The following is a 13400-nucleotide window of genomic DNA, read 5'->3' as shown; positions in this document are numbered from 1 at the left end:
CCACCTGTATTCTGGCCATGTATCCAATGTGGTTTTCAGCCACAAAGAAGGGATCAATCTATACAGAAATCCAATCTAGAAACGGTCTTCCTTGATGTCTCAATGAAGCCTCCACATTGGTCACCAATGGTTTTTAAGGTATCCTCGTCCCATCTATTGAGCGGGAGATTTCGGATTTTGATCCAACCCCCATAAGAAGGGATCATCTGTTTCTGAAAGGCGGTGGTTAGGTTCCATCAATCGATTTTCAGGAGGAAAGGGGCTAACCTTGTACCAATCTTTTATCATGAAAAGAGTATCAACCTGATCATTTTCACACCGCAAGAGTGCACGATCAGCTAAGAAAGGGTTAACGATGCAAAAATAGTTGTGTTGTTGTAGTGCCCTAACCAATCATCATGGAATGATAATCTGTAGACAATAACCAAGGTGTCTAGCTTAGTTCGCGTGTGTGTGGTTGTAACCTTTATGGTAGGGGCTTCTTTCGTTGTCACTCTGTCAAAAGGTTGGCCCTTACCAAGAACATCTTTGTAGGTTGTGGTTTCTTTATGGTGTAGTGTAAGGGTTTGGTGGGTTGGGGCAATCAGTGAGGAGAGCTAAGGAACCGAGCCAACCTTTTCTGTCTTCTCCCACATGAATCAAAAGCTTATTTAATCCCCCGTTATTGTCTAGCTTTGCGATTTCGACGACTCCTCCTTGGGGTTTGTAGTTTTCTCTACCCAAATCGTTTGATCTTCATGTCTAGTTTCTCTGAAGAATCGTTGGTTTAGTGGGGCATGTTGTAGAGCTCTAAAACAATTTATCAATTAGTGAACGATGGGTTGTTTTGCGGAGATGAAAAAAGAGCAATTTTTTGTAGTCTCAGTGATTTTGGTACGAACGGGTCCATTTCGGTGGTCTATGGAGAATGTTTTCTTCTCTATCTGATATGAAGAAGGGTTTGCGGCCGACATGGTGAAAGTTTCTTGGTGTTCATGACCACTAGGAGCGGATGGGTGGGTGGGTAGGTTGCAAGGACGACAAGGTGGGAGAGAGATGCATTTATATGCTTAAAAAAAATTTAAAAATAGTTTGACAAAATTTATTTTTCATGCAAAATTTATCATTATAGCCACATGTATCTTTTTAGTCTACACCACAAGTGTTCTATGCATGTCTAACACATTTGACACTAACAAGTGTCTCGACATGTGTCCAACAAGTGTTGGAATGTCCCATGTGTCGAACACAGACACGCTAGGCAAACTTAAGTTTCCATGCTTCTTAGAAGAAGAATTACAAAAACTTTTATCATGTAGACAAACCCTTACTTCCAGGAAATGATAAACCCTGCCAGGATTTTGAAAACTTGAAGGAAGTGAAAATTGTCTTCTTTTTTCCCCCTCTCTTCGTTACATGTTTGGCAATTGATATGATTTTTTCTTATCGAGAATGGAAGAACATAAGTATCTAAAGTTAAAATTCGATGCATCAATATCAAAAGAGCTTGGTTCTTCAATTGACACATGTAGGGCCCGTTTGGATTGACTTAAGAAAATGGTGTTTTTAAAAAAAACTCATTTTTATTTAAACACTTTTGATAAAAACGGATTAAAATACACTTGAAAAGCTATTTTGAGTGGTTGCTAAACACTCCAATTTTTTCTAAAATGACATTTTCTAAATTAAACACTTGAAAATGTATTCCAAACACACACATAATCAAACAAGTTTTATATAGAGAAAAAGATCAACTAACACAAAATTGAAAGCATATATAATCATTTTGTGTAATGAACAGACAACCAATCCCATTAATTCACATACATTAACCAAGAAAAAAAATTGCTTCCTTTAATGTGAAAGAATAAGTGAATTTCGTATGCAAATTGTGGCAGACAAAGAACTCCTCCTAAGAATTTTAAGCAATGCAAAAGATTTAAAGGTTCTATAGGGATACAAGAATATATGAAAATAAATTTCACGATTAAAAAACTGGATGAGTTGTTTTATTTAAAGGAACTTCTTTCTCTGTTTCTGACGTGTCTAAACCTAACAACTAATATATAGAGTGGAAGCCAAAAAGATTAAACAAGGTAAGATGCTGACACACTCCGGAAAAAAAGACAAAAAGGTCAAATTCAAAATTATAAAAGAAATAGTGATTTCCGTTTCAATTTTAAACAAAGAGGTCTCAAACGAGAAAGAGAAAAACAAAATAAACTTACTTCAGAAGAAATTGCATGAAGTAAACTATGTTTCAGATAATCCAGAACAAAGTATTTCTTATATATATGCGTCAACAGAAGAAAATAAAGAAAAGGAAAAAAGACGGGGGGGGGGAGGGAGAACCTCATACCTGGGAAACAGAGGCTCTTTTGGGCAAGTACCCTTTCGTGTCCTCACCAAGTTGTACATAAGACCCATATGGACCACTCTTCAAAATAACCTGAAAGGAAATATTCTTATAATTAACAAAATCATATAGAATGAACAAATGTGTGAAAAAATATATCAGCAGTAAGCGCAACCTTTTCATTAGAAACTGGATGAAGACCAAGCAACTTTGGCTCTTCCACACTGTTGTTATTTTGAGGAGTAACTTCTTCATCCTCACCATATATTGTTTTTGCAATATATCTAATGACAACAAGAAAGTTAAGTACCATTCAGTATGTTTATAAGGAATGTATTGCTTGGATGAACTTTGTAGGACGTGGCAAAAGCAACAAATTCTCTACTTGATGCCCGAATGGTAGAGCGGAGAGAAGACTAGGAAAATTTAAGCCGTCCAGACTAAAGTGAGGTATTCTTTTTTAAACTCACTTGCATCTTGGGTGTTGATCACAACCTATGAAATAGCCTGCCCCAAACCGACTAACTTTGAAGATCAGAGCGCCCTCCAGACAACTGAAATAAAAATAACTAAAAGTTAGCATCATACTTACAAGAGACAAGTTTTAATATGCAAGATAGAAGTACGCAATTTGTTTGACCTTTTCGAGAACATTTCTGCATTCTTAACTAACTTTTTGAGAAACCAAGACATTTTATTAGATAGATGAAATGTGGAGAAAAACCAAACCCTGCAGCTAAATTCTTAGAAACGAAATGCTTATCGACCACTATTCTTCATTTTTTATAGGAAACAGAACCATATAATTGATAGCAGATAAATTCTTATCAATGAAATGGTTTTGACTAAGGTCCTATCAAGAGATAATTACATGAAACTAGTCCAATACTCTAGAATAGTAGACAAACTATTCTTCATGGATTAGTTTCTCGTTGGAAATTACATGGCCCTATCGCTCCAATGTTGCCCCATGTGCAAGTCTGGATATGAATCATCCAGTCACCTATTCATCCATTGTCATTTTGCCGAGAGATTTTAGAAAGAGATCTTTTCGTCATTTGGATGGCATTCTGCCCCCCAAAAGGACATTGAAAATGCTTTATCCTATACTCTCAACGAACACCCCTTTGCCAAAAAAAAAAGCTCATCTGGATGCATCTAATCCGTATTTTTTTATGGATCACTTGGAAAGAGAGGAACTATCATCTTTTCAATGACAAAGGCAACTCTTCTGTTTGTTTTTTATAACTCATTATCTTTCATGCTATGAGTTGGTGTAAATGTTCTTCTTCATTTAAACTATACACTCTTTCTTCCCTTTTGACCAATTGTAGATCTCTTTTGTAACTCCTTTGGAAATCTTTTGACCAATCGGCTTTGGCATTCTTTTGTAAATTTCATACATCTATGAAATTTGTTCCTTATCAAAAAAAAGTTTCTAGTTGGAAATCTTTGAGTTCTGTTTAAGAAATTATATATATATGTATGTATGTATATATATATAGTAATTGCTATTTTTATTGTCTTTTACAGTTTTATTTCACTCCTCTGTGGAGCTTGTATCGAGCATTAGTCTCTCTATCCATTATTTCCATGAAAAGTTGAGAAGACTAGTGGAAAAATGCTCTCTTCTCTCTCTTCCCTTCTCTCCCCATTTCTCCCTCTCCGACCATAGCTCTGGCATCTTTCTTCCTTCTCCAATCAGCATCCACCTCTTTCCCTCTCTCTATCCAACAACTCCAGCCACCAGCATCCACCTCCTTTCCCATCAACCTATCGTCCCCCAAACCCGAAACCCCAAATATTTTGACCATGGAAGTAAAGAGTTGCAAGGTGAACAACTTGTTTTCTGTACACGGCGAGAATCTGGCAAATATATTGTGGAAGACGTTGTAGGGAAACAACTCGTCCTCACAAAATCGCAAATTTTTTGGTTCGTGGAAAATATATCAAATTTGATCAAAAGCTCTCTATCTAGTTTTTTCCTCAAAAATGCAAGGGATGGAAGCAGGGCAACAAACTTACCCAAGTTACACATCTCTTCGGGTTGGATTATGAGATCTGTAGTTTGGCTATCTTTAAGAGGCACACAATTTTTACATATTCCTGCGGACGTCTCAACACAAGGATGGCAGGCTTTTGCTGAAATGCTCAAAAATTCACTAAAGATGAAGGAATCACCAGAAATTCGATACTCTGTTCCACTGCAGCAAAAAAAAAAAGCTTGGAGGAAGACGTCAAATTCAGCACCCAATTCGCCCCCGTTTTGGCACCCGATAAATAGAGCAAACCTTCCTATTGGATTCGGAAAAACTACGACGTTTTTAAGGCAGATTTGAACAACCTCTGGATTGTTTCACGACTATTTGAATTTTATGGATGGGGGCCAAAAATAGCTCACACACTGAAGTTATAATTTGATACAAACGTCATTATCAACCCTCTGCCTACAGAAAATGCTCTAATCAAATTGGAGTAAGGTAATTTGGAAGAAATAATAGATTATCCAGGGAAATAGCAAGAATGTGGTCAGTTTCATTTGAAATTTGAAAAATGAAACAAACAAGTGCATGGTCGACCAAATGTCGTAAAGGGATATAGAGGATGGATCTCAATTAGAAATCTACCATTAGATTACTGGAGCAGGCAAACGTTTGAAGCTATTGGGGCCTACTTTGGCGGATTAGAATCTATTACACTCGAAACTTTGAATTTTATTAATGTTACTGAAGTAAAAATTCAAGTTAAACGAAAGTTACGTGGTTTTATATCATAGAAATTACAGAGGAGAACATAGGTAGCATTTTCTTGAATTATGGAGATATAGAGTTCTTAAACCCCCCTAATGAAGTCAAAGGAGCACTGCTTGTTAAAGACTTTTCCAACCCAATTGACTTAGTACGGTTAAACAAGCTTTGAAAGATGAAGATATAGATTTCTCTGGTTTGAATCAAGAATGGGCCTTTCGTGCTACTCCCAGTAACCCCCCACAACTTCTCAAGGAACCCTTTTGCATCTTACTCGAAGAAAAATCGGAGGAATGATCTGATATAGAGTTCTCCGGGGAGATCGCCGGAGTGTGGTCGCAGGAAATCTCCGGCACTTGTTTCCCAACCACAGGCGGAAGTTCATCTCAACAAAAGCCCAATCCAGTAAGGTGTGAACAAAGATAACGTCTTAATGAGGAGAGAGAATTCGACTGTGCCTCAAAAATCAGATGGAAATCCGAGGGACAATGCTGGCAAAGGCGCGGAAAGGTATTTTCAAAATTTGTCCGTTGATTGCTATTCGAAGGAAGTTCAAACGTCTAAGATTGTTGAAAACACAACTGTTTCTATCGATTACCACTCCCCAATCAATGAAACCATGCCCAAAGCTGTCTCAAAGCCAACACAGAGTGATATTTCTAATTCTGAAGTTGCCAACTCCGCAGTAAGGTCATGAAAGTTAGTGATTACAGTAGAATCCTCTCTCAGGGACAGAAAGAAATTGATAAGTTCCAACAGAAGAAAAGTCTCTCTCCGATGAATCTAAAAACAAAAAGCAGCACGAACAAACCATCCTCAGATTGAAAAAAAACTTGCAAATTGGCCGAAGCCATTTCCTAAACACTTTGCTAAGAAGATGACCTTTTTTAATTCATGGACATCAATTACAAACTCGAATCTTCTCGAAGAATGTTGTGTTAAAATTTAGATCCCCGACATATTCCTAAACAAGTTAGAAAATTCTAATTTACAACAGTGCTCTTTTACTCTCTCCGATCTTAAACTACCTAGCTCAGATTTATCTTTCGTGCGAGGTACTCCAAGTCAAGGCAGAGGCAGCAAGATTCTGATGAAGATTCAATTGTAAGTGTGAGCAGTGAAGAGATTGAGAATACGGAGGCAGAAGAAACACGAGAAATCTATTGATTTGGATGAATATGGCAAGGAGATGGATCAATTGAGGAAGCTCCCACAGTGGATAAATCTGAATTCTTCTCATTCCCTCCCCTCAACAAGAGGGACATTCCCCAAAATTTGCATTCCCTATTAGAAGACTGTGAAATCACTCTTGGATGATCAAGATTGTTAGTGGAAGACAATTGAGATTGAATATTCTGTTAAGATAGTAGTTTGACTTCGATGAAGATGGCCTCATGGAATATAAGAGGACTTGAAGACAAGACAAAAAGAGCGACACTTAAAAGATTTTTTAAGAAACTAAATCCGGACCTAGTGTCAATTCAAGAAACAAAGAGAGATAAGTTTGATTGAGTGTTCATCAAAAGCTTATGGAGCTCAAAGGATGTTGGATGGTATTATATTGAAGCGATGGGAATCAAGAGGTATTTTAACCATGTGGGACGAAGGAAAGATCTCAGTGATAGAGGTCATCAAAAAGGAAATGTCCTTATCAGTCAAATGCTTGTCTATTTTCAAAAAAGTGTGTTAGATAACAAATGTTTATGGCCCAACAGATTATAGAGAAAGAAGCAGGTTATTGTCGAAATTGCCTTCTTCTGCTAATCACTATGTAGAGCCATGGTGCATTGAGGGAGATTTCAATATGACCCGTTGTGTTCAAGAGAGATTCCCTATAGGAAGAATGACAAGAGGAATGAGAAAATTCAATAAGTTCATTGGAGATACTACTAACTTGCTGGAAAGCCCCATTTCTAATGGAAGATTCACATGGTCAAGAAAAGAATCGATAGTTTCATGATCACTTATTGATCAATTCTTCATATCAAACAATTGGGAGGAGGTTTTCAACAATTCAAGAGTTAGGCAAGCTAGACTTCTATCCGATCATTTCCCCTTATTGTTTGAAGCCGGAGCATTCGAATGGGGTCCAGCCCCTTTCAAGTCTGCAACAGTTGGTTGAATGTCAAAGAATGTTGGTCATTTGATTGAAAGAAATTGGTGGTCGACTGCCAGCAAGGATGGGCCGGTTATGCTATTTCTTTAAGAAACCTGAAAACTTCCTTAAAAAATGGCACTCCGAATCTGAGAAAAGTAGGAGTAAGGAAGAGTTTTTGCTAAAAGAATAGAAAGAAGAGAAATTGTTGCTGAAAACATAGATCTTGATGAGCTGGAACAAAGCATCAGAATAGCACTAAAGACAGAATTAATATCCCTCTACCAAATGGATGAAAGAAACCTCCTACAAAAAAGCAAGCTGAATTGGTTAAATTAAATTTGGGCTATGAAAACAAAACGTTCTTTCACCGGTTTTTAGCAGCAAAAAAGAGGAAAATTTTGATCTCGGAATTGATCAATGACCAGGGCATCCTAACCAAATCATTTAGAGAAATTGAAGACCTTATTTTAGGCTTCTATACATCCCTCTACTCGGCTGATGGATTAAGGTCGATTCCTATTAACCTACAATGGGCAAAAGTGTCTAGGAAGCAAAACAGTCAGCTCGTGGACAATCAGAAATTAGAAGAGCAGTGAAGGCATTGGGGAAGAATAAAGCCCCTGGTCCGGACGGATATACTTTAGAGTTCATCCTTAAATTCTGGGATTTATTAAATGATAGCTTCATGAAGCTGGTTGAGGAATTTTATGGCAATGGAAAGATTAATTCTTGTGTTAAAGAGAATTTTATTTGTTTAATTCAGAAAAAGGTGGATGTAGTGAGGTTAAAGACTTTAGGCCCATTAGCTTAACTACACTTACAAGATAGTAGCAAAAGTCCTCTCCGAAAGAATCAAAGTAATTATGCCAAGCATAATAGCCCCTTCAAAAAGTGTGTTTATTGAAGGAAGGCAAATTCTTGATCCTATCCTCATTGCCAACGAAGCCGTGGAAGAGTATAGATCCAAGAAGAAAAAAGGTTGGGTTGTAAAGCTTGATTTAGAAAAAGCATTTGATAATGGGTTGTGTTTCTACTCCAAAGTTCTCTATCTTTATAAAGGGAAGACCTAGGTAGAATTAAGGCTACAAGAGACATTAAGCAGGAAACCCACTTTCTCTTTTTCTATTCCTCTTGGTCAGTGAGGTTCTAAGTTCGTTGATTGCAAGGCTGCACAAAAAAGGGAAATATGAAGGCTTTCTTGTGGGAAAAGATAAGGTGCATATCTCCACTCTTCAATTTGTTGACGATACCTTGTTATTCTGCAAATATGATGATGAGATGATCGAAAATCTAAGAAAAGCTATTGAAATCTTCTAATGGTGTTCCGACCAAAAGGTAAATTGGGAAAGATCTGCAAGTGGGATCAATATAGAGGACAATAAGCTGAATTCAGTAGCTGCACAACTTAATTGTAAAGTGGAGCATCTACCTTTGATGTACCTTGGCTTACCGTTGGGAGGATACCCCAAAAAAAGTGTCAGTTTGGCAACCGGTCATTGACAAATTGCAAGGAAAGCTAGATAAATGGAGAAGGTTTAACTTATCTAGAGGAGAGAGGGCCACACTGTGTAAGTCCGTTCTCTCAAATTTACCCACTTACTATATGTCTTTATTTATGTTGCCAGAAAAAGTGATCATCATATTGGAGAGAATCATGAAGTTCTTTTGGGAGGGCCACAAAGGAGGGAAGATCAATCACTTAGTAAAATGGTCGTTCATTACTAAGGCTCAAGGCTCGGCTTTGGTGGCTTAAGAGCAAGAAATTTGGCTCTCCTAGCCAAATAGGGGTGGGTGGCATCTAATAAATAATGAAAATTCCCTTTGGAGCCAAGTAGTAAAGAGTATTCATGGGAGGGACATGTTCAATTGGCACACTTCTGGAAAAGTAAGCTTCAGCCTTCGTAGTCCATGGATAGGTATCTCAAGATCTTGGCTAAAGGTAGAAGCATTGGCGGTTTACAAGCTTGGAATGGGAGCAGAATGCATTCTGGATTGATTCTTGGCTAGATAATATTCCATTAAAGGTCAGTTTCCCGAATCTATTCAGAATAGCACTTAAGCCCAATGGTTCAGTCATAGAGCATTGGGATTCCTCCACCTCCTCATGGTCCATCGAATTCCATAGATTTTTAAAAGAGGAAGAGATTATTGACTTTCAGAACTTGTTGAGCATCATTTCTAAGATTCTAGTGCGGGATGCCCTTGACAAGTGCTCATGGTTGCTTGAATCTAATGGATCTTTCTTGGTCAAATCTCTTGTTACACATCCATCATTGGCCTCCCTCCAGATAAGCATTTAAAGAAAGCTTTATGGACATCCAAGAGCCCTCGAAGGGTAATATAATGATTTGGATCATGCTTTTTGGGCTTCTTAATTGTTCCTCGGTTATGCAAAAGAAAATGCCTACACAATGTCTAGCTCCTAATATGTGTGCCCTTTGCAAAGCTGATTGAGAGGATTTGCAGCACCTCTTCTTTGACTTTTGGTATGTTAGAAATTGCTGGCAGAAACTTTTTTTTTTTTTTGCTTCAACACTAGTTGGGTGTTTGGAGAAGTTTTTAAAGAAAATGTGTTACAAGTACTCGTGAGGCCAAAATTTAAACCGACACCAAATCTCCTTTGGATTAATGTTGTTAAGGCTTTGCTTACAGATTTATGGTTTGAAAGAAATCAAACGGGTTTTCCACAATAAAGAGACTCCTTGGTTTTCTCGCTTCGAGACGACTAAACTGAATGCTTCCTCATGGTGTTCTCTATCAAAGGCCTTTGCAGATGATTCAATTCAAGATATATGTATCAATTGGAGAGCCTTCATGAACCCGGACCTCTAAGATGCCACCCCTACTTATATGCCATTCTTCTACCATGCACACTCTTTTTTTAGAGTTGATCTTTGAGTTTCTTGTTCCCTTTTGGGTGTTTGTATCAAATTATTTTGCTTGTTTTGCTGCTTGTAGCACTTTGTATTAGATGGACCCTCAGTGTTTGGGCCTTGTTTTGTTTCCCAGGTGTATTTTTTGCTCATATTGTTCTCCTCATATGTGATGAGGATGCTATGGGGTGTCAACCTAGTTGAGATACCTGGGTGCACCTCATGATCCGTTTTGTTCTGCTAATATCTTGATGTAATTTGAGCATTAATCTCATTTCATTATCTTAATAAAGAGGCTTGTTTCTTGTTTCAAAAAAAAAAAAAAATCAGATTTTCATCCTTCTTCGGTTGATAAGGAGGGAGCCAAACTTTCATTGAGAACCATGAAAGAAAACAATAGAGCAACAAAAGAAGGCCAACACCAAATAGATGAGTCGACAAATGATGATTATGGTATGCCAATGTTCTAATACTTGTTCAGAACTTTCTGTTTTCCGATGTCTGGCATGGGCCCGTGGCAATCATCTCATATACTAATCAGCCCACTTTGACAAAACAATTGACAGTGTTCAGTACTCTGGAGGCCTAAAATTCTTTGAGATTTAAGTGACTGTTTAATCTGCCTTCCATACTTTTCTGCACAAGACATTTGTTCGTACAACGAAAGCAAAAGCAAAGTACTTTGCTTTATATGGGCATCAAGATCATGTTCAATTCTTTACAACAGGATGGCGTAGTACATTTCTCGTCTTAAGCCTCCTGATTCCCTATTCTTCCTGAATGAACAGGAAATTTTTCCTTCAACAAAATAGTCCCTTTTTCTACATCATAGTTTTCTCTTTTCAAAGAGACCAAAACCAGGTGATAAAATGGATGAACAATAGCCAAAACACATACCTTGGACATGTTCTGCAATTATCAGGAAGAAATGAAAATAAGAAGTCCCCATATTTCTTCTCCAACATCTTTTCCACCTGAAATATCAGACAGCTGAAGTATTACAACTGTTTTCTTCTTCTTCTCTCTCTCTTTTTCTTTCTTGGTGATGGAGGGAGACTTTTAATTATAATACACCATTTGTTGTATCCACCTCTTAAACAAAAAGGTGTTTCACCTGATGAATATGAACATTATTAGCACGTTCACAATATGAGCTGAACCGGGTCCAATATTCTTTTAGGAGGCCTTTCCATTCAGTTAAACCAGCGGAGACGTTATCAAGCTGAAGAAAAAAAAGTAGATATGGTTATTAAAGTAGAACATTTGTTAAAATGTAAGACTTCCCGTAAAGGTAATGTCGTAATGAGGTATTCTGTGCTCAAATAATACACGACTTCCGTAAATGTCAACCATACCCAATATACAAAATTACAAATTGTGAGCTACTAAAGTTTAGGCAGAACACAGGAAGTGTGTGATTGTGATCCCATAAGTGGCAGTAGCGGGTAGAAAAACTTCAATAACAATTGACTCACCTCAGTTTCCATGTCTGCAGTAAAACTATAATCAGTGACCTCAGAGAAATGATGACAAAGAAATGCCGACACCTTAAATTAAAAAGATAGAAAGGAAAATTAGAATTATAATAGGACTCATCAAAATTTGTACATTATAGCCCCGTTTGATAATCATTTGGCTTTTTGTTTTTGGTTTTGAAATTAAGCCTATTTCATCCACAATTCTTACAATGATTTGCATCTTTCTTAAGTACAATGGTTGAATTCTTAGCCAAGTTCCAAAAACAAAAACAACTTTTTCAAAGTTATTTTTTTTAATTCTCAAAATTTGGCTTTGTTTTTTAAACCATCGGTGAAAAGTAGATAACAAATGAAGAAATTTGGAGGTGGAAGTAGTGTCTATAGGTTTAATTTTCAAAAGTAAAAACAAAACGGTTACCAAATGGGGCCTATAAAAGCAATTTGCAATGGCACAGTACAATTGTTTTTGGACTACATACAGATATTCAGATAATTACAAAAAATCTGTTTATCGAAAACCCAAACCTTGCCATCTCTTACATGGTAAAAAGAGGAAACCCCCAGGTAAGAGATTACAAAGGTTTCTCCGATTGGAGAAGGATGAGTAGGCTTGTGGGTTGGCGGGGGAGGGGGGGGTTGGATTTACACCAAGTCCCAAGGTAACAAAAATCTGTGAAAGGAGGCAAATATTGAATAAACACTATCACCAGGGAAACCAACAAAAACAAAGTGCTTAAGATAGTGATTAGAAAAAAAAAAGTATTAACGAAGAAAATATTAAGGTAGACCTTTAAATCAATATTACTTAGTATTCTGATTTCAATATTTGAAGGAAAAAAATTATACACAATGGAAACTTGTAAATTTTGTCCAAATTAATAGATCAAAAATTTTCTTTTGTATAACTTTTTTTTATTTAAAAAAAAAAAAGACACAACTTCGATGTAATTTGCTTTATAAATTCATGCATTAAGTTAGTAAATTTTAAAGAAATAATTTGATCATTTATAAAAAGTACAGAGATAGATACAATTTTTTCTTTTAAAAGCAAAGCTACCTAAGATAAGTCAACTTCAGTGGCTTACTTTTGTAATACAACACCCAACTGATGGGCACAATAAATTCTTTTGTAATTATATTCTTTTTCTTTTTGGCTCTCATGTACTAATCGTGTACACCATAATAAAAGAAAAACCACCAAAGTTGACTCACCTTTTTTTCATAAACCAAAAAACGGAATTAATAATAGCACAAAGCAACTTATGATTTTTTTTGTTTTTTATGAGAAACAGAAATTCCAACATCTCACATAAAATATGAAGATACAAAAAAAATGGAAGCCCAAGTGCCAATAGAATTACAAAAACACTTCCAATGAGATATGAGAGGAAATGAGAACTATGGAAATAAGGGAGAATTTATGCCAAGGGAGCAACGTAAGATAAGTGTCAAAAAAAGAAAGAAACTAGTGTCCTTGTCACAAAAGAAAACATATAAGGTATATCTTAAAATTAAGATGTTGATTTTTATAAACAGAGATATGTATGAATATAACAAAAGGATGACATATAAGGTATATGAATATGTCATGGACAATGTTGTTGACAGAATATTGACATTTTCAAGAAAAAATATCACACCCCATTTATTCATACCCATAACTTGGATTTATGAATCCGTCGACATATACATTGCTCGTCATAATTCCATTCACAGTAAAGTTGAATACCTTTAAAGCCATAGATTCATTATAATCTACACGATGACCTTTGCTGAGACTAAGTTTTCTCTTTTCAAGAAAATAAGAATATCTTTCATTGGATACATAGAAAAAAAACCCAAAAAGCCCCATGAGTTCAGAAAAGAAAC

General features: G+C 36.5%; 1 protein-coding gene across 2 annotated transcripts in view; it reads right to left on the bottom strand.

Moving 5' to 3' along the window:
* LOC120085817 (DNA topoisomerase, type IA, core) overlaps positions 1-13400 on the bottom strand; it is a 30786-nt gene that overhangs the window by 5613 nt on the left and 11773 nt on the right. The window contains exons 14-19 of one of the 2 annotated variants that reach the window (XM_039042025.2): positions 11529-11600; positions 11168-11275; positions 10951-11027; positions 2806-2889; positions 2511-2619; positions 2339-2428 (exon numbers count right to left, since the gene is read on the bottom strand). In XM_039042025.2, coding sequence (XP_038897953.1) covers positions 2339-2428; positions 2511-2619; positions 2806-2889; positions 10951-11027; positions 11168-11275; positions 11529-11600 — 540 coding nt within the window. Of the gene's footprint in view, positions 1-2338; positions 2429-2510; positions 2620-2805; positions 2890-10950; positions 11028-11167; positions 11276-11528; positions 11601-11815; positions 12202-13400 lie in introns of those variants that run through there. The other variant, XM_039042026.2, reaches the window with a different exon arrangement.

The sequence above is a fragment of the Benincasa hispida genome, chromosome 9, assembly GCF_027475165.1.
Source record: "Benincasa hispida cultivar pf3 chromosome 9, pf3_genome.v1.1, whole genome shotgun sequence".
Lineage (NCBI taxonomy): Eukaryota > Viridiplantae > Streptophyta > Magnoliopsida > Cucurbitales > Cucurbitaceae > Benincasa > Benincasa hispida.
The sequence above is the reverse complement of the archived record's forward strand: the minus strand, read 5'-3'. Positions and strand labels throughout refer to the sequence as shown.